Here is a 20520-nt window from a genome sequence, read left to right on the forward strand (position 1 = left end):
AGGGTGAGCAGGGCACCTGTTCAGAGTAGAGGATGAACAGGAATGGCCCTGTGCTGATAACCGTTGAAGCAGGTGGGTGCTGAGTGCATGGGAGTTTATTATGCTCTCCTCCCAACTTCCGGATGTGTTTGAGATTTTTGAATAATAGAAGGTGTATTTAATGCCATTATAAAAATATAGCAATTGCTCCAATTTTTAGGGCTCAAGAAACTTTTTCTTTAGGTATTAATGGCTAAAACTAGAGATCTTTGCTATGAAATATTATAGAGCACGATGTAGAATCATCATTTGCCTTGACAAGCTTTTTAAATGTCACTAGAATTGTAGGTGAAGACACATGGAGCTTTTTGTTGCTGATGTAGTTGTAGCAAATAAATCTAGAAAGATATAATAAGGCAAACCCACAAGTAGTTATGTGTATGTATCTGAATACCAAAACATATTGTCGTAATACGGTTTAAATGGGCCATTCTTTGGAACACATGAGTTTTTGAATATTGCTCATTAAAATGCAAAGTGTGACAATATCTCGCTAACGTGCTGTTGTTTTTCTTCCCAGAGTATGTTTGTTCCACTTCAGATACATGGGGAAAAGAAACATAGCCAGGTAATTCCCACTTTTTTTTTTTCCTTCTCTTCCAACAGATGGCAGTCTTGATCGTGCCACGTAAAAACCTAGGTTCTTCATTTTGCGTTAACATGAAGTTACCCGGGCTTCATTTAACATGTCTCAACTCACACTGTAAATTAAACTTGTGTGAATGGATGTATTTTTAAGTTTTCCAAAGGGTAGCAGTTAGCCTGCTACGCGGAGTTCCTGTTCTAATCCAAGAACAGACACTTGTCTTTTCTGAAAGAGGTGAGAAAAGATCCAGGGGAAGGCAGGAAATCATAAAGTGGGAACAACTGTAAGGTCTGTACTTTTACCAGCAACCTGTCAATATTGACTTCAGTTGCTAAGGTAAATAGAAGTCTGCAACAGCATCTGGGACATGCATTCGCTGTGAGCTGTTCTCTTCTTTTTGCTACCTAAGTCTTGATGAAATAAATACTTTAGGACGCGTTTGAGGGACCCTAAGAAAAAGATCACTTATTTCAATGAGATCTATTTTTAGGGGGTAGAGTTAAGCAGCTCAGATAGAGTCCTTTTTATAAAAGTGAAATTCCATGGCACTTCCAAGAACTAAACAGACACTTTGGATGGAGTTCATGGCTGAGTGTCAGGAACATCCTAATAATGGGTAATCCCAGTGACGATTTCCACTCTCTTTCCCTGTGGCTCTGAGCCAGCTCGGTAACTACCACTGTGAGCCTTCACCTCTGTGATTCTCCTGGCTCTCCCACTCTGTTTACTAGAGGATAGACAAACTCTTTTTTCTTCCTGGGTTCCCATAAGACCCCGCTGTACTTTTTTTTTTTTTAATGGACTCTTAAAACTGAAGGAAAGCAAAAGTTGGCATATCCTAGTAACAGACATGCCTGATCCAGGTTTAAGGCCAGGCCAGAAACAGATTAGATTGGCATTCCTTCTTGCACATCTAACCCCAGGAATTCTCCCTACCTCATTTCCACTCTGAGTATCCCTCTGACTATTTTCTGTGACTCCTGCCCTTCCTTGCCGTTTGAGAAAAGACCAAGCCTTATGGAGTGTTGGCCACTCGATTCTGATTTTTTAAGAAGGAGGAAAGGAAGAAGCTCTTTCTAAATTCCTTAGTTACATTCTCATAGCAAAAGCTCTTTCAAATATCCATTAAAACTCCATACAATTTCCAGTGCTGCCTTGTTCAAGCTGAGTGATAGTAGATAGAATATTGAACACGGTGTGCTATTTATGTGGAAACCTCGTCATTTATTTTTATTTTATTTTATTTTTTTAAATAACATTGAGGGGCGCCTTCGTGGCTCAGTTGGTGAAGCCTCTGCCTTCAGCTCAGGTCATGATCCCAGGGTTCTGGGATCGAGCCCTGCAGCGGGCTCTCTGCCCAGCAGGAAGTCAGCTTTTCCCTCTCCCACTTCCTCTGCTTGTGTTCCCTCTCTCGCTGTCTCTCTCTCTCTCTGTCAAAGAAATAAATAAAATCTTTTTAAAAATTAAAAAAATAACATGGAGATATAGTATTAGAGTACTCCATTTCCTAACTCGAAAATATTTTTAGGATACATGATGCCTGGCTGTCCAAGCACTTTGGAATAGACCGAAAATCACAGACCATGCCAGCTCTTCGAAACAGATCAGGAGTTATGCAGGCCCGACTTCAGCATCTTAGCAGCCTGGAAAGTTCATTTACACTTAATCACAGTAAGTGAAAATGTGGGTAGGCTACCCATTCGAAACATATACATAATGCTATGGAACCTTGAAGGAATTCTAGCTTAAATCACCAACACAATCGGAAATGACCACACATCTATGGATGTATTTGTGTATCTCTGTGTTTATGAACAGTCCTTTTGTCGGTCAGGAATATCTAATAAACTGTGTGTGGATTTTCCAGTGATTTTTAGGTAACCATGGTTTTTCTCTTAGTTCAGTATTAAAGAAACGGATTTTCCCCCACTGAATTGCTATTCTCATCATATTATTTTACACTGGCTAGCCTTCGTTCCTATTGTTAAACCTCAGTGCAAACAATGGCGTCTGAATATAATAGTATCTATAATATTTGTTCAACATATATAATATCTGTTCATTCAATGATTTTAAGGGATTAGCCCTGCTGAGCTGACAGCAGAAATGAGAGAATTGCAAATACTATTTTGACAAAGGCATATTACACATGTGTTGAAATATTGACAAGGAGAACAGGGCAAGGAGAGAAATGTTGACCAGGCGGGGAAGGCTAGAGGGTTCTATAAGTGGAAGTGATCCTCTGAAGAGCAAATATTAATAAAAAGTCAAAGAGAAATCTTTCATTTCCATATAGTCCCCTGGAGATTGCTGAAAAGGAAGCCAGCCAAACTGGCTTTGTCATGAGGACTAATAATAAAAACAAATGTCTTGGGTAGATGGACCCTGAGCTAATAATAGACTCGAGACCTTTAAAAAAATGCAAGTTTTACGGACTTCGGCTTTGCTCCTGTCCCTTGTAAAAATATAAGGGACCTGCTGCCTTCGGTTGGCCGAGGTGCTTTGTTTTTCGTCTGATCTAGAAACAAGTCCCCTAACATCGGCCTGATTAGAAACATCTGGCGGGAGGGGGCGCCACCATAGGCGGCGTCGCCGGCTGTCTGCGATTTCTCATTTTTGCACACCTAATTTCCTCTGTTATTCCCAGTTACATCAGCGTCCTTGTTCCCAAGTCACATCATCTGAGTTCATCCCTGAGATCTTGTCTCCAAAGAAGCGGAGACACCTAATTACGTGTCGCAGGGCTGTTGATAACAGAGCTGAAGTAAGAATGGGTGGCATCGATCCGCCAGGATCATATTTGATTAAGGAATAAATACAGCGAAGCTCATTAGGTCTGCGGTATACTGAGAGCCTCCTTTCTTCTTGCTCGTCTGTCTCTCGCTGAGTCTTGCGGGGGAGGCGAATAATCATTCGAAACAGTCACGTGCTTCTCTGCGTTGGTCAGTATTAACTTTTTTTCCTGTAATCTTAGGCTCTGCAACAACCGAAGCAGACATTTTCCATCAGGCACTTCTCGAAGGCAACACTGCTACTGAAGTTTCCCTAACGGTGCTGGATACCATCTCGTTTTTCACCCAGTGCTTCAAGGTAAAAATGAGAAGTCACAGTTCAGGTGGTGTCCTAAAGAAAACATTGTACACAAATTAGTCGGAGGAAGCACAGCATAGTAAAAAAGCCCCGAACGAACAGTCCGGAAACTTGGATGACAGACTTCGTTTGGCTACTGCGTGGCCTTTGGGGATTCACAGAGACTCCCTTGCCACATCCACGAAGGGAGGGGTTTGGACTCATTTGCCCTCAAGCTTCCGACTACCTCTGAACTTCTGTTGTTTGATTTTGTGTGTGTGTGTTTAAAGCCCGTTTTCTGTCACACTTTTATTAATATATCCAGTCATGTTTAGCTCGAATTAGGATTGAACTGGTTTGCCCAGATACCCATCAGGCTTGACGATGCCAAGGCAGGCTGGCTAGCTTCCCTGGCCAGGCGTTCAGTGCTTTTTCTCAGATGTTTGCTTCTCCACACAAATCAGCAGCGTGAGGATTTTTTTTTAAAGATGTTATTTATTTGAGAGAGAGAATGAGAAAGAGAGGGAGAGCGTGAGAGGGGGCAGGGTCAGAGGGAGAAGCAGACCCCCCGCTGAGCGGGGATCCCCATGCCGGACTTGATCCTGGGACTCCAGGATCATGACCTGAGCCAAAGGCAGTTCCTTAACCGACTGAGCCACCCAGATGCCCCTTCATCGTGAGGATTTTTAAAAGAAGAAGGTAAAAACCATGATCTTGTAAGGTTGTCGAGGGAGTAAGATGAGATAATAGGAGAGTGCTCTGAAGAGTAAAAATGACATAACTGTCCCATAATGTAATATTAGCAGGAAAATTCAAAAACTCAAAAAATTTTCTTTTTTTCAAAAAGAAAATCGTGCTTGCTTCCCCCTGAGTTAAAATCGGTCATTTTCTTCCTTCTTGCTTTGGCCCTCCGGGTTTACTTTTTTTGAGAGAGAGAGAACAGGGGAGGGGACAGAGGGAGGTGGAGAGAGAGAGAATCTTAAGCAGATTTCACGCCCAGCAGGGAGTCGATGTAGGGCTCAACCTCACAGCCCTGAGATCATGACCTGAGCCAAAGGCAGATCTTTCCCCAACTGCGCCACCCAAGCGCCCCCAAAATTTATTTTTTTTAATGTTTTGTAGAGTCAACTTTTAAATAACGACGGCCACAACCCATTAATGAGAAAAGTATTTGATATTCATCTGGCATTCCTTAAAAATGGACAGTCCGAAGCGTCGCTGAAACATGTTTTTGCCTCCCTGCGAGCCTTCATCAGTAAGGTAAGGACAGCTTTTGAGCTGCTCATGGGGCTCCCTCCGTGGCAGGCAGGAAAAAGGGCACTGTGGGTCCCTGGAGTGACGTCCCCGAACCTCAGGTCACGAAGCTATGAAGTAGGGCCTTTGTAAGTACGGGTGTAGAAGGGCAACACACACGAAGACAGCCCAATGAGAACCCCATAAAGTCTGAACATGCTTTCTATTTCACATCGCCTTTCCTTCCCCTTTCCCACAGGCTCGTAGGAAAAGTCTCATTTTCAGATGACCAGCTTTGCCGGGTTTTTTTTTAGTTTGCTTCTTCTCAAAGTGTTCTCATGCCAAGGTTATAGAACTTAATCCATGTGCTCCTATATGAGCCCCTGGCAAGCAGAGACCAGTTGTCTAACCCCGGGGTCTCCTATCATAGCCTGCGAACAGTAGGCACTCAGTACGAGTTCAGGTGAATGAATTCTGCCTTTCAAAGCTAATTGTGTCTGCGGGCTCTAAATGTGCAGGCTGCTTACCTCATCTCGACGCAAACCTCAGCCCAGGCTTTTAGGAATAAATTGGATTCAAACAGATGGCCAAAATTTATTCCTGGTCTGTTTTTGATGGCTTTTAAATGTAATAAAGAGCATCATAAGCCAGGGTGGAGTTGCAGTTTTGGAAAGCTACAGTCAGGGCCTCTACACTGGGATGAAACTCCAACAAGACAAAGAAATTCAATTAATTGATTTGTGTAGTGGAGTGGCTGGGCCTGGAGAACTTTTTTGTCGTCACTATTTGTCTGCTGGCTTATTGCATTTACTCGATACAGAACTTGGGTGGAGTTGAAGGTTGTTTCTTAATGGCCACTCCTTAATATAATATTTTGATTTTTTTAAATTAAGATTTTATTTATTTATTGGAGAGAGAGAGAGCACGAGCAGAGGGGCAGATGGAGAGGCAGACACCCCACTGAGCAGGGAGCCCGATGTGGGGCTCAATCCCAGGACCCCAGAATTATGACCTGAGCCAAAGGCAGACGCTTAACTGACTGAACCACCCAGGCACCCCAATATAATTTTTTTAAAGATTATTTGTTTATCTGGGAGAGGGAAGAGCAGAACAAGCAAGAGAGAACACAAGTGGGGGGAGCGGCAGAGGAAGCAGGAGAAGCAGGCTCCCGACTGAGCAAGGAGCCTGATGTGGGACTCGATCCCAGGAGAGCCAAAGGTGGGCAGTTCACCCACTGAGCCACCCAGGCATGCCTCCTTAATATAATTTTTGAATAAAGAAGTATTTGGAGAACTGAATTCAATACAAGCATGTTATAAGCAACTAAGGGAAAGAAATTCAGAAATAATTCACTGACCAGTTTTCAGGTAGGAATTTACTGGTGTTAGACACTGTGTCAGGGATACAGTCCAAGGGTTTATTGTCCAGTAGAGGGAAACATACACACATATATGCAGGCATTTCCACAAATGCCACTAGAATAAAACAAGTCTATACAGGGAACTGAGGGTGGGGAAGAGGAGGGGAAATGTCCGAATTTAGCAAAAGTTTCTCCATTGCAATAGAGATAGTATGTATGGACTGAGTGAGAGATGAGACTGAAGAGGTCAGTGGAGACCAGATGATTATGTACTTATCTTAGGAGTTAGACTTCATCTTTTAGCCCTCAGGGAGCATGGAACCAACACAATTAGATTTGTATTAAAAGCAGATTGGTGCAGGTGGGGAAAACTCTCTTGAAAGGAGTGTGGAAGATGAATTGGTGGCAATACTAAATAAAGGCAGGAAAAAGACTTACTATAATAAGGTAGGTAAGAGATGATTAAAGTTAATGAGTTCTGTTTTGTGGACCTGTTGAATTTAAGGTGCCTTTAGGACATCCAGTTAGAGCAGTTAGGATTAGCTGTTAGATATATAGGTCTTTGCTCTAGAGAGAGATCTGGGTTAGAAAACTAGATTTGGAGTCATCATCCATCCATCCACCCACCCATCCGTCCATCCATCCACCTACGCATCTGTCTATCCATCCATCCATCCACCTACGCATCTGTCTATCCATCCATCTACCCAGCCACCCATCCATCTATCCATCCACCCATCCAGCCAGCCAGCCATCCACACATCATCCATCATCCATCCATCCACCATCCATCCATCCAACCATCCATCCATCCATCCACCCACCCATCCGTGCACCCACCCACCCACAATCTATCCATCTACCCACCTATCCATCCATCCATCCATCCATCATCCATCCATCCATCCACCCACCCATCCATCATCCATCCATCCATCCACCCATCCATCCATCCATCCATCCATCCATCCATCCTGTATTTATTGAACTCCATTTCTCTCTCTGGCACTATACTAGGTACTAGAGATACAGTGCTGGGGATACAAAAGAAACATAGTCTCTGTCCTCGCTAAGCTTCTAGTCTAGTGGGGTTGGGGGAAAGAAAATAAACGAGTAAATGAAATAGTAATTATAAGTCCTGGGAAGGAACCAAGTTGCTAAGATAGAGAAAAAGGATTTGTAAGAGATACCTTACTTTATTTTATTTTTTTATAGAGTGCACATGCATGTACGGGGGTGGGGAGGACAGAGGAAGAGGGAGAGAGAGAATCTTAAGCAGACTATATGCCCAGTGTGGAGCCAGACATGAGCCTCGATCTCACAACCCTGAGATCATGACCTGAGCCCAAATCAAGAGTTTGACCAACTGAGCTACCTAGGTGCTCCACAGATATCTTACTTAAATAGGTTTGTCCCTTTTAAAATGAGACCTGAAATATGAAAAGGGGTCAACTGTTTGAAAAGCCCAAGGAAGAACACTCTAGGGAGAAGGGCATGCATATGCAAAGGCCCAGAGTTGGGAAAGAACTGAAAATTCTGGGAACTGAAAGGCCCAGTTTAACTGGAGCATAGTGAACTAGGGAGATCATCAGCATATGAGTGGTAACTGAAGGCTGTGAGTGGTTTTAGTTTCCCTGGAGAGTATGTAGAGGAAGAACAACAACAACAAAAAGGTCAAGAGCAATACAGTAGAGAAAAACAACCTAGAAAGGGCTGGAAAAGAAATCTGTGGAGATGAGAGGGGAGCAGTCACAGAAGTGGGAAGAAAGGGAAAAAAGAGGGATATCATGGAAGCCAACGGAGAAAAAAGTTTAGCAGTATTATGAGGTATGGAGTGGTGTAATAAGAATGGGGGGAAGGGAGTCCATTGGGATTGACAATGAGGTCATTGATGATTTTGGCCATTGTCCACTCAGAGAAGTATGGTGGAGGTAGAGGTTAAGTGTGGCGGATTAACCACACTATTCCCATGCCCTTCCTCACACCTTTATTTTCATACTAGAGTATCTTGCCCAGCAAGATTTAGTCTCATCTGGTAGGACCGTTGATGAGATTTCCCAGATGCCAATCAGAAAGCATTCATTAAACATTCATTATCTGCATGGCATTTGTATTTGGTGTTGAGATGATAAAAGGAGTAGATTCCTGGGGCTCTTGGCTGGCTTGCTCAGTGGAGCATGTGACTCTTGATCTTGAGGTCATGAGTTTGAGCCCCACACTGGGTGTAGAGATTACTTTAAAGAAGGGGGGCGCAGTTCCTGTAACATGGGTTTAAACTTAAGATTCCCAAGGAATGATTTTGAAAGGGTGGCCCTCTAGCTTCACACTTCCTGAAAAACTCCATTGTGTACCCTTGAAGGAACTTACCACTTGCTTGCCTTGCCATGGAGGCGTGGGAGATTGTAACGCGCCTGTTATATGGACAGTTGATCTTCCACAAAGCAGAATGAATACATTTTCAGAATAACAGCTACTTGGCAATTTGGAAGATTTGTGTCACTTTTGCACTCTCTTTCTAATGCCAAAATACAGTTTATTCAACACTATTTATGAGTAGAAGATGCATGCGCGTCTGCTTGTTAAAAGATCAACTTTATTTGATGGATAGATTCCCACTATAATTTTCTCAGCGTTTGGGAGTTCAGACTATAAGCAACTGTTCAAATACAGTTTAAACATAATGCGAAAGTGTAAGCAATGCAGATGGTCCTTCCTGTTTTCAAAGCCCAAACTGGCACCCATCAATCATTCATCATCTCAGCCGTTCATTAATTTAATATCTGTTATCAAGAACCTACTCATCTTTTCCAGAGCATCGTGAGCTCTTCTTGGATCTGTTGCGTTTATAATCAGTATCACACATTTTTGTAGTGACCTGTGTATGGACTTGAATTCTCCTGTTATTTTTTTTTAAAGATTTTATTTATTTGCTTGAGAGAGAGAGAGAGAGCATGAGCGGGGGTTGGGGAGGGGAGGCAGAGGGAGAGGGAGAAGCACAAGCCCGATGCGGGGCTTGATCCCATGACCCCGGGATCATGACCCGAGCCAAAGGCAGATGCTTAACTGACTGAGCCACCCAGTCAAAATACAGTTTTGAGTGAGACTATAATGGGCATGTGATAATGGATTGATTTTTGTGATTGGGTTTTCAGATACTTATGTTTTTCCTGTTCTTTAGTTCCCTTCAGCCTTTTTCAAAGGAAGGGTGAACATGTGTGCTGCGTTTTGCTACGAGGTTTTAAAGTGCTGCACCTCGAAGATCAGCTCAACCAGGAACGAAGCATCTGCACTTTTGTACCTTCTGATGAGAAATAACTTTGAGTATACCAAAAGGAAAACCTTTTTGAGGACACATCTGCAGGTCTGTGAAAATCAAATCTCCTGTTCTTTCTTTTTCTTTCTTTTTTTTTTTTAAGACTTCGTTTATTTGAGAGAGAAAGAAAGTTGGAGCTTGAGTTGGGGGGTGGGGAGTAAGGGGCAGAGGGAGAAGGAGGAGCAGGGAGCCCGACGTGGGCTTGATCCAGGACCCTGGGATCATGACCAGAGCCGAAGGCAGATGCCACCCAGGCAGCCCACTCCTATTCTTTCCTCTGTTCAGTCTTTAGCCTCTAAAAAAGTATCAAGTATCAAGACCTTCAGATACTCGGTCCAATACAATAGCCCTTAGCCACATAGGGCCAGTTAGCGCTTGAAACTCGGCTGGGTCAAATTGAGATGGGTTGTAAATACACAACACACGTTGGCTTTTGAAGACCAAGTACAAAAAAAGTAAACTATCTCAATTATTTTATATTGACTGTACGTTGAAGTGATATTTTGGACAGTTGGGTTAAGTGAAATTTGTTAATTTCACCCGTGACTTTTTACTTTTTGATGTGGCTATGGGACAGTTTAAAATTGCCTATGGGGCTCCCATCCTATTTCTGTTGGACAGCCCTGCTCTAGAGCGTAGAGGTCAAGAGCACAGGCTCTAGTTCAGGCTCCAGGAGTACCACGTACCATGTGACTTTGAGCAGCTTCCATGGTCAACGCCTCAGCTTCCTCACATGCAGACTAGGGGCAAATATCTGTGCCTACGTCATCGGGGTTTTGTGAGGATTAAAAGAAATGATTAAGTACCAGACAAAATCTTTGTTAGATGGCACAGCTGCTTAGACAACTGGCTGTTACCGTAACAAGTAATTTAGCTTGTTTTTTCATGTTCCAGCATGCCCAGTTAGCGAAAACTGAAAAACAGCTCCAGGTTTGTGGCAAGCCTAAACTTTGGAATCAGACCTACCTGGGTTTAGTTTTTTTAAAGATTTTATTTATTGATTGGGTGGTGGAGAGAGAAAGCCCGAGCAGGGGAAGGGGCAGAGGGAGAAGCAGGCTCCCCGCTGAGCCTCAGTCCCAGGACCCCAGGAGCATGACCTGAGCCAAAGGCAGACGCTCACCGACTGAGCCACCTGGGCACCGCCACCCGCAACCCCTCACACCTGTGTTTAAATCCCAGTTCAGCTGCGTACTTACTGTGTGGCCCTAGGCAAGGGACTCAATGTGTCTTCAACTCTCTGCCTCATCTGTAAAACGAGGCAGGCATGGTCCACCCTGCAAGGTTACCATGAGGGTCCAACAGAAAGTGTGTGTAGTGCCGGGCACCGTGCCTAGCATGTGTGTAAGGGACACTAAGCGCGTGGTAGTTGTCATTGTCTACGTTTCTTTTGCTTGTTGGATGAAACTGCTCTGAGCCAAACCACAGGTGGGCCTTCTTGACTCACTAGGCATCTTTGCCCTCTGGGAGATCCTTGGCCGTATTTCCAACTTCTTCCCTGCCACAGTCTGTTCCATTGGAGTTGTTTGTTGGAGACTGGGTTAGAAATGGGAAAGCAGGGGCACCTGGGTGGCTTAGTCATTAAACGTCTGCCTTCGGCTCAGGTCATGATCCCGGGGTCCTGGGATCGGGCCCCCACGTCAGGCTCCCTGCTCAGTAGGAAGCCTGCTTCTCCCTCTCTCACTCCCCCTGCTTGTGTTCCCTCTCTCGATGTCTCTCTCTCTGTCAAATAAATAAAATCTTAAAAAAAAAAAAAAAAAGAAATGGGGAAGCAACCATCAGCGGCTTTCTAGAAAAATCATCGGGAGTGGGAAAATCTGATAGGGGTAGACGCTTTCTATAAAATCTGCCACATAGTTACTTTGGGATATGAGAGCCAACATTACCTGTTGGGACTTTTGCTATTTGCTTTTATGAGGCGCCATTTAAAGACCGCCTTCCCCAAAAAACACTTGTGCGGTAAACACGCCCGTATGCCTGAAATTCCCCAGTAAGGTCTGTTCTTCGGGCTCAGAGCATCCGTTCTCTCAAGTCATTTATTGAAATATAAACACATTAACAAATGTGAAGACTTCAAACCATCTCCGGCCCATACTAAGTGCTCAAAAAAGGGCTAACTGGTCTTGTGATTAGGCTCTCTTTCATTCTCATAACCGTGCTATCAGGCAGGTATTATTATCCTCCCCATATGACGAATGAGAACAGTGAGGCACGGGAGGGTGAAATAACTGTCCCTAAGCCACACAGCGAATAATCGATAAAGCCAAAAGCTGAGTCTAAGGCAGTTGGACTCTAGAGCCTGTGCTCACAGCTCCCACCAAACCCTGCTTCCCGCGAGCGGGGATAAAGCCCCCGGCCATCAGCACCAGAATGTGAATCATGTAGGGGGAGCCCGAGTTTCAGACCACCCCCTAAGGCCTTTACGTGTCCTGCCATCAGAACTGGAGAGAGCAGAGTCAGAAACCAGGAAGGGAGCTGAGGGGCCACCACTGGGAGTCCAGCACCCTGAAATCAACTAGCGAAAGGCACTGAGAAACCACCCAAGAAAAATGTCATCTCTTCCCAGCTTTGCCATGGCAACGACCTAGCCGGCAGAGTCGAAGCAGAGACCTAACCACCGTTGTCTCAGTTCATGATCTTGCAGACCGTTTTAGATCTAGCTGTGCTAAGAGTTGTGAACAGTCCTTAGCATCTAACCAAGAAAAGGCTGAATAAACTTTGCCATTGGGACAAGTTGCTCTTCTTCTAGAATTCAACCCCCTCGTGTATGAAGAAAACAGATTACGATGGAATGGTGTAGGATTTTTATTTCTTTTTCTTTTTTTAAAAGACTTTATTTATTTGACAGAGAGAGAGATAGCGAGAGAGGGAACACAAGCTGGGGGAGAGAGAGAGGGAGAGGGAGAAGCAGGCTCTCCGAAGAGCAGGGAGCCTGATGCGGGTCTCAATCCCAGGACTCCGGGATCATGACCCGAGCCTAAGGCAGACACTTATCCGACTGAGCCACCCAAGTGCCCCTTTTCTTTTTCTTTTTAAAAGATTTTATTTTATTTAAAAGATTTTATTTGACTAAGAGAGAGCGAGAATACAAGTGGGGGAGGGGGAGGGGGAAGCAGGAGCCTGATGTGGGGCTCAATCCCAGGAACCTGGGATCCTGACTTGAGCCGAAGGCAGATGCTTAACTGACTGAGCCACCAGGGCGCCCAGTGAGGCAGTTTTAAAAAGGAACATTTCAAACGTGTGCTCATGGCCTTCCACAATGATGGAAATCAGCATTTTTTCAAAAGACATTCGAAAAACCATGTGTGCTTCTTCCCACAGATCATAATTGCCGTGAGCCAGCTGATAGCCGATGTGGCGCTAAGCGGAGGGTCGCGATTTCAGGAGTCTCTATTCATTATCAATAATTTTGCCAACAGTGACAGACCCATGAAGGTATGTTCTCACTCCAAGGAGTAAACTAGAACCACCTTTCGAGTCAGAAAAGTTAATACTGCTCTAGTTACGCTCTCATGGGATTCACAACTCTTGATAGTGCCGAGTGTATAAGACGTGGGCTTTGCCTTGTATGGCCCCGTCTCTCCAGCACCCAGAACACGGCCTGGTACATAGCGCATCTTCAAAATCATCTGGCTGGCTGGAGAAATGGCTATACTGTGTACACATAGTTATTATAGCTAGTAGGATTAGAATTATTTTCTGAGCTTGATTTCTAAACTCGCTTCTTTTTTAAAGACTTATTATCATCTAAGATTTTGGACCGGTGCACTGGGTTTCAGGAATCCTCTGTTTACTGATTACGGCTTGCCCTAGGTACACAGGCAAACCCTAGCCTAACCCTGTTCTTCTTACATACCAGGTGGCTGAGGCCAAGCCCAAGACCCTGACCACCATCCCTCTTTCTTACCCATATACGCACAACCTCCAACATTGTTAAAAATGCATTTGTCTTGTCGCACGGAGAACAGGTCCTGATCTTCAGTGATGCGTGTGTTCAAAGGAAGAAGAATCTTTTGCCAGTAGAAGGCTTTCCCTCCCAGAGGGATCATCCCCATTCTTGGGAAAGGTCATCCTCCAGGATAATTTAACAAGATTGTGTAAAAAAAAAAAAAAAGGGAAGGAAAAAAAATTTTAAAAGCTCCCAGTCACAGCATACTTGATGTTTGGGACATGTAGAATCTATGTACCAAAGAAAAAAAAATTATTCCCATAAGAATGTTGCTTAGACTGAAAAAAAAAAGTTCCAGTGCTTCTCAGGCTGGGAAAGTTTGCTTTTCAGCCAGTTTGACTGGTTCCCTGAGTACGCTCCAACTAATCCCACGAGTGTGGAAACAATTTTTGTCATTGAGGATCTTCCACCCTGAAATTTATTTTTGTTGGTCATTACCATTCTTCATTCTATGTTATATAAAAATTGGATTAGCATCTTTTTCAAAGTAAACAAGGTCCACTGTGGCTGACCCTGATAAGAACTCTTTGCCATGACTCATTTCTTAGTTTTATTTTCGTAGGGCCGTCATCACCAATAAAGTCATCAAGGTTCGCCTTTACCCCAGTAAATGAAATGGCTACTGGGCTTTAAGAAGGAGCGTTAATGTGAAACTAAGGATGTACTGTATGTTGGCCAATTGAACTTAAATAAAAGTTAAGAAAAAAGAAAGAAGGAACCTTATTAGCCATAATTATTATTTTTAAAGGTATTAAGAAAGCACTTTTAAAAAAGAACTATTTCCTCCACATTTGGTTATATTCACCTTGGAAAGCTCCCTAACCCCTGCACTTATCCCTCACTCATCTTCGCTGAATCCTACTGATAATTGTGATCAGTCCACTGGGGTTAAGAGGAAGTGATAGTACTTTCTTAATAGTGGCCAGGATAAAGAGGAAACTAACTTAGTAGGTTTGGAGAACAAAACAACACTCCCGAGAGAAGCTAGTAAATTCTTTAGAGAATGTCTTGTGATTCACAGCCTTTTAGTTGGAGAAGTGGAAATGTTTGCAGCATGGATTCTACCTGAGTGTATGTGGTAATCGGCGGACGGGATAGGTATGCTTGTCCATAAGGAAGAGTGGCTGAGATCATTAGCTCTGGGGCCAGAATGTCTGGGTGTCAGTCCTGTCCCTGCCACTTAACCAGCTGTGACACTTTGGCCGAACTATTTAACTGCGGTGTTCCTCTGTTTTCCTATTGGTTAAATGAATTACAGCAGTACTTACTTCAGAGGGTTGCTGGAAAAATAAAAGATGTAAGGCACTTAGACCGTTGGCTGATCCATAGTAAGCTGTCCGTTTTTAGTTACTCTTGTAACTAAAATTCCACGATAACGGCCAATAATTCTCATGGCCGTGGGATTTACAGAGGACTAGCTAAAGTTCAGAGTCAGGTAGTCTGGCTCCAGAAGCCGTGCTTTTATGTATTGTGAGTATATTACCATCAAGGGTAGAGCCTTTAAAAAGAATTAATTTAAAGCTCTTCAGAGGCCCCTAGGTGGCTCAGTTGGTTAAGTGTCTGGCTCTTGATCTCAGCCCAGGTCTTGATCTCAGGGTAAAGCCCTGTGTTGGGCTCCATCCTGTGCTTGGAGCCTACTTTAAAATAAAATAAAATAAAATGTAAAGTAAAATAAAATACTCTTTAGACATGTAATATACCAAGAACCAAATACCAAGAACTGTCCCAAGGAATATAAATCATGTTATGCCCAGGATTGGATGCCAAGGCTTAGAGCACATTAATAATGTTAATGAACATGTCTTTTTTGTTTGTTTTGAAATCAGGCAACTGCTTTTCCTGCAGAAGTCAAAGACTTGACCAAGAGAATCCGTACCGTTCTTATGGCCACTGCTCAAATGAAGGAGCACGAGAAAGATCCAGAAATGCTCATCGATCTCCAGTATAGCTTAGCCAAGTCCTATGCAAGCACCCCGGAGCTCAGGAAAACCTGGCTTGATAGCATGGCCAAGATCCACATAAAAAATGGAGATTTTTCAGAGGTGAGGACCTAAGACTTTGTCCTGAGCACAGTCCTGCAAAAACCCTGGAATGCAGGCTGACCGTTTTTTTTTTGTTCTCCTCTTTCAGGCAGCAATGTGTTATGTCCATGTGGCAGCTTTGGTTGCAGAGTTTCTTCATAGAAAAAGTAAGATATTTCTGTTCTCAGACACAGTGGAGGATTTCCACTAGTGCGCAAGTTTTTATGCTCGTAGCTTGTGACTAGGAATGTGATGTCACTGAGCTCCCAAAACTGTGTTCACCGTTAGCCCCATTCCGTGTTAAACAGAGGTTGTTACAAAAGAAAACTAGACTGTTCATTTTGCCTTCCATTAAGAGCACAAGAATAAGTTAAATAGTACAGGGCCAGGCCTGATTCCCCATGTTTATTTTTCCAAGATTGTCTCCCTGGAAGACTGCCACTGATTAAATTCTTCTCAGGGCTCATGAGAAGCTCTGGTTAATAGAGATCATATGTTTTCCGCTCATCTGTCTCAGATTCACCAAAACCTGCCACAGATGATGTCTCTGTAGCTACCTTAGTGTACCAGTACTTTGGTATTAGAATGGGGTCAGCACATCAGCAAGATGGCCAAATAAGATGTCCCTTGTTTGTATACACCCCCCCTCCCCCAACAATGTGGCATCTGTCCATGGACAAAAGTGCCTCTGGGAGCTGCGGGATCCAGCAGTGTGTGCCAAGGGACCTGGGGAGGAATCTCACCCACCTGAGCTTTAGGCAACAGGCAGACGAACCTTGGTCCCTAGGGGCCCTAGCCCCTCCCAGCTGCGGTCTGAGAGCCCCTGGAGAACGCTGCCTTAGACAGTCATCCACAGATGAGAGAGGATGGTCCTTGGTGCATGTCCAGGGGTCCAGTTGAGAAGTTCTGGCACGCCTTTGGAGCTAAACAGATACAAGTTCAGATGCCTTGGGGAGGGTAAGAGGAACAGTTTGACTTGACTCATGTCCCACCTTCCTCAATGTGGCTCGGCTCAGTGCCAAGAGAGCCATGATTTCTTCGGTGGGAAAAAGTGAGAGCCTATGAGTGGGCACCTGGCTTCCCCAGCAGTACAGGACCCGCCAAAGAGGCCCATTTCTCTCTTGCCCCGCCGGAGTCCTGGCTCATGAGCCACATGACTGGGGGTGGGGAGAGGGAAGGAGTGTGCAGGTAGGATTCCTAGATGGCTTTTAAAAGACAGGAATCCTACTGGCTGCATTGCAGGCTCCATCCAGAGCCCTCCAGCAAGGCACGAGGGACACTTAGCTCATGGATTCTCCCCCCGCCATCGCCCCATCTAGCCCACAGTTACTTTCCACGCCCTGCACATCTAAACCACACGCTCCTTTATCCTCTAGCTGGCTCCCTGGGCATTCTCCTGATAGGTGGTAAGAGCCAGCTTTCACAGATGACCAGAAAGCCATCCAGAATCTGTGGGCCCCTTGGGGACCATGGACTTGAGCCTCAGCACCAGCCTTGAGAGAGCAAAAGGGAGCTGTTAGCACCCGGCCTGGTGTGTTGCATAAGGGAGAGAAGGCATGCAAGCTTCAGAAATCTGCCACAAAGGGGAGCAAGGAGTATGAAGCAAGGCTATCCACAGGAAGTCGGGGAAAGCCCCATGGAAGTTATTTCTCCCCCAGAGTCAGCCAGTAAAGGTGGTCGGAGATGACTGCTACTTCAGATGCAAGACTCGAGAGAACAGGAAAAACAAAGGAAACATGACACCAACAAAGGATCCCAACAATCTTCCAGTAACCCGTGCCAAAGACTTGCAGCTCTGCAGTTTACCTCCTCAAGAATTCAGAACAGCCGTCCGTGTTAAGGAAGCTTAATGAGCTACAATAAAACCGGAAGACATCTCAATGATGTCAGGAAAACCATACGAGAACAAAACAAGAAGTTAAACAGAAATTTCGAAGGAAACACAAATTCTGGCATTGAAGAATACAACGAATGAAGTGAAAAATGCAACAGAGAGCATTGCCGGCAGAATGGATCAAGCAGAAGAACGAATCTGTTTTATAGAAACTAGGACCTTCGATGGGGTGCACGGGTGGCTCAGCTAGTTAAGCATCCGACTCTTGGTGTAGGCTCTGGTCATGATCTCAGGCGCCGTGCTCAGTAGGTTGTTTGCTTGAGATTCTCTCTCCTTCTCTCTCTGCCCCTCCACCCTAAAATAAATAGATCTTTTAAAAAAAAAAGAGAGAGAGAGAGAAGAAGAAGCCAGGACCTTTAAAACGATCTCATCAGAGAAGAACAAAGGACAAAAGAATGAGAAAGAGTGAAGAAGCTTATGTGGGTGGTCTTCGGGACAGCATCAGAGGAAACATCTGTGAATTTAGAGTCCAAGAAGGAGACAGAAAGCTTTTATTTCAAGAAATATTGGCCGAGAATGTCCCAAGTCTAGGGAGAGATTTGGACACCCATGTTGGCGAGGTTTATAGATCCCCAAAAAACTCTACGTAAAGAGAGCTTCTCTAAAGACGTGTTTATAGTAAAACTGTCAAAAGACAAGGAATCCATAGGGCACCTAGGTGGCTCAGTTGGTTAAGCCTCTGCCTTCGGCTCAGGTCACGATCCCGGGGTCCTGGGATCGAGCCCCGCATTGGGCTGCCTGCTTGGTGGGAAGCCTGTTTCTCCCTCTCCTACTCCCCTGCTTGTGTTCCCTCATTGTCTGTCTGTCTCTCTCTCTCCCTGTCAAATAAATAAATAAATATTAAAAAAAAAAAGACAAGGAATCCTAACGCAGCAAGAGAAACTAAGTTTATAACTTACAAGGGATCCCCCATAAGTCTATCAGTGGATTTTGCAGCAGAACCTTACAGGCAAGGAGAGAGTGGGGTGATCTACTCAGAGCACTGAAAGAATAAAACCGCCAATCAAGAGTACTCTTTCCAGCAAAGTTGTCCTTCACAAATGAAGGACGGATAAAGATACTCCCAGGCAAACAAAAGCTGAACAAGTTCATCGCTGCTAGACCTGCCTTGCAAGAAGTGCTGAAATGAAAAAATGCTAATTAGTGACATGAAAACATATGAAATGGGTCCATATGAATGGGTAAAGACGTGGCACATACACACAATAGAATGTTATTCAGCCACAAGAAGAAGGAAGTCCTGCCAATTTGGGTAATATGAATGGACCTTGAAGGTGCTCTGCTAAGTGGAATGAGTCAGAAAGAGAAGGACAAACACCGTATGATCTTACTTTCACGTAGCATCTAAAAAGTTAAATTCATAGAAGCAGAGAGTGAAATGGTAGTTGCCAGGGGCTAGGGGAGCGGGTGGGGAAAATAGGAAGATATTGGTCAGAGGGTAGAAACTTTCAGGTATAAGATGAATACGTTCTGGAGATCTAATGCACAGCACAGTGATCGTAGTTAAAGAAACTGTTTTATATACTTGATAGTTGCTGGGAGAGTAGATCTTAAATATTCTCATCTCCCCCCAAATGGTAAGTACCTGTGGTGTTAACACTGCTGTGGTAATTGTTTCGCAATATACACGTGTGAAATCAACACACACGCCTTAAACTTACACAGTGTTATGTATCAATTATGTCAGTAGAGCTGGAGGGGAGGTCGGGAGCAGGGCGAGCGAAACAGAAAGGGGGTCAGTGGTCTTAAAGGGCTTCAGGATCTAGCAGGTCTAATTCAAGACTCTGCCTGAAAGCTTCCCTTTCCAGAAACGATATTGCTGGCTACTACTGTAGAAACTGCTCGAGCTAGGTTTTACATGAGGGTAAAATGAAACCATCTTGTGGGAGTCCTATCACTCTGCCTTGGTCTGTGAGAACACAGTCGTGTTTTATTTTGTTTTTTAACTCCAGAATCCATACAGTTAACTATATGGCTTTCATTTTACATCTAAGGCTCAGAGTTCGATTGCCTCATATAATACCACCCATGTGGGGAGAACCTCTTTCTTTCTTTCTTTTTTTTTTTTTTTTAAAGATTTTATTTATATATTTGACAGATAGAGATTTCAAGCAGGCAGAGAGGCAGGCAGAGAGAGAGAGGAGGAAGCAGGCTCCCTGCCGAGCAGAGAGCCCGATGCGGGGCTCGATCCCAGGACCCCGAGATCATGACCCGAGCTGAAGGCAGTGGCCTAAACCACTGAGCCACCCAGGCACCCCTCTTTCTTTCTTTTTAAGATTTTATTTATTTGTCAGGGAGAGACAGAGAGCATGAGCAGAGAGAGAAGCAGATTCCCCGCTGAGCAGGGAGCCCGATGTGGGGCTCGATCCCAGGACTCTGGGATCATGACCTGAGCCAAAGGCCGACGCTTACCCGACTAAGCCACTCAGACATCCCGGAAGAACCTCTCTCTAAATTGAGTCTTCCCAAGCACGGTGTCATAACTAAAATGGAAATTCATTTTACTTATATTTTAAATGAACACTTTGTGTTTGATACCAAAATATTTTTTTTAACAGTCCATGTGTTTGAAATTGGCATACTCTGGTTTTCTCCTTTTTTAGTACATAGGTGGTTTTAAAATGGAAAAATCTTACTTATCGAAAGAAGGCCCTGTTTGAGGGTTTTTTTTTTTCTCCCACATCTCTGGTCTGCCCATGAAATTACAGCCAAAATAAATACTGAAATTGTACACCTGTAATTCCAAATAAACTGGTAGGAGAACTCTAAACACACTAATACACTCTTAGGTGTGTTTTTCAGATAAGTAAGGTTAATATTACCTCCTCTTTTTAATTAGAGAAATCCGCAATAAGAGTTTTATGTCTACTGAAAATGGTTAGAAATATTAAAATATTTCCCTAGAATTTGTTTCCACAAGTCCAAAGATGCTACAATCAAGCAGAAATCAAGGATTATTCCTCTCTATTATCAGTCCTTAATCTTTAAAACTATAAGACTGGACAAAATAGTAAGTAACAAAAAATAGAAATATTGCTGTGGTTTTTTGGACATTGGCT

The 20520-nt window shown here is 44.0% G+C and overlaps 1 protein-coding gene across 2 annotated transcripts in view; it reads left to right on the forward strand.

The window, feature by feature from the left end:
* DOCK11 (dedicator of cytokinesis 11) overlaps positions 1-20520 on the forward strand; it is a 190907-nt gene that overhangs the window by 133317 nt on the left and 37070 nt on the right. For both annotated transcript variants that reach the window (XM_045995226.1, XM_045995227.1), the window contains 8 exons: positions 560-607; positions 2154-2296; positions 3600-3715; positions 4817-4954; positions 9466-9648; positions 12919-13032; positions 15373-15588; positions 15677-15734. In XM_045995226.1, coding sequence (XP_045851182.1) covers positions 560-607; positions 2154-2296; positions 3600-3715; positions 4817-4954; positions 9466-9648; positions 12919-13032; positions 15373-15588; positions 15677-15734 — 1016 coding nt within the window. The remainder of the gene's footprint in view (positions 1-559; positions 608-2153; positions 2297-3599; positions 3716-4816; positions 4955-9465; positions 9649-12918; positions 13033-15372; positions 15589-15676; positions 15735-20520) is intronic.

The sequence above is a fragment of the Meles meles genome, chromosome X, assembly GCF_922984935.1.
Source record: "Meles meles chromosome X, mMelMel3.1 paternal haplotype, whole genome shotgun sequence".
NCBI lineage: Eukaryota > Metazoa > Chordata > Mammalia > Carnivora > Mustelidae > Meles > Meles meles.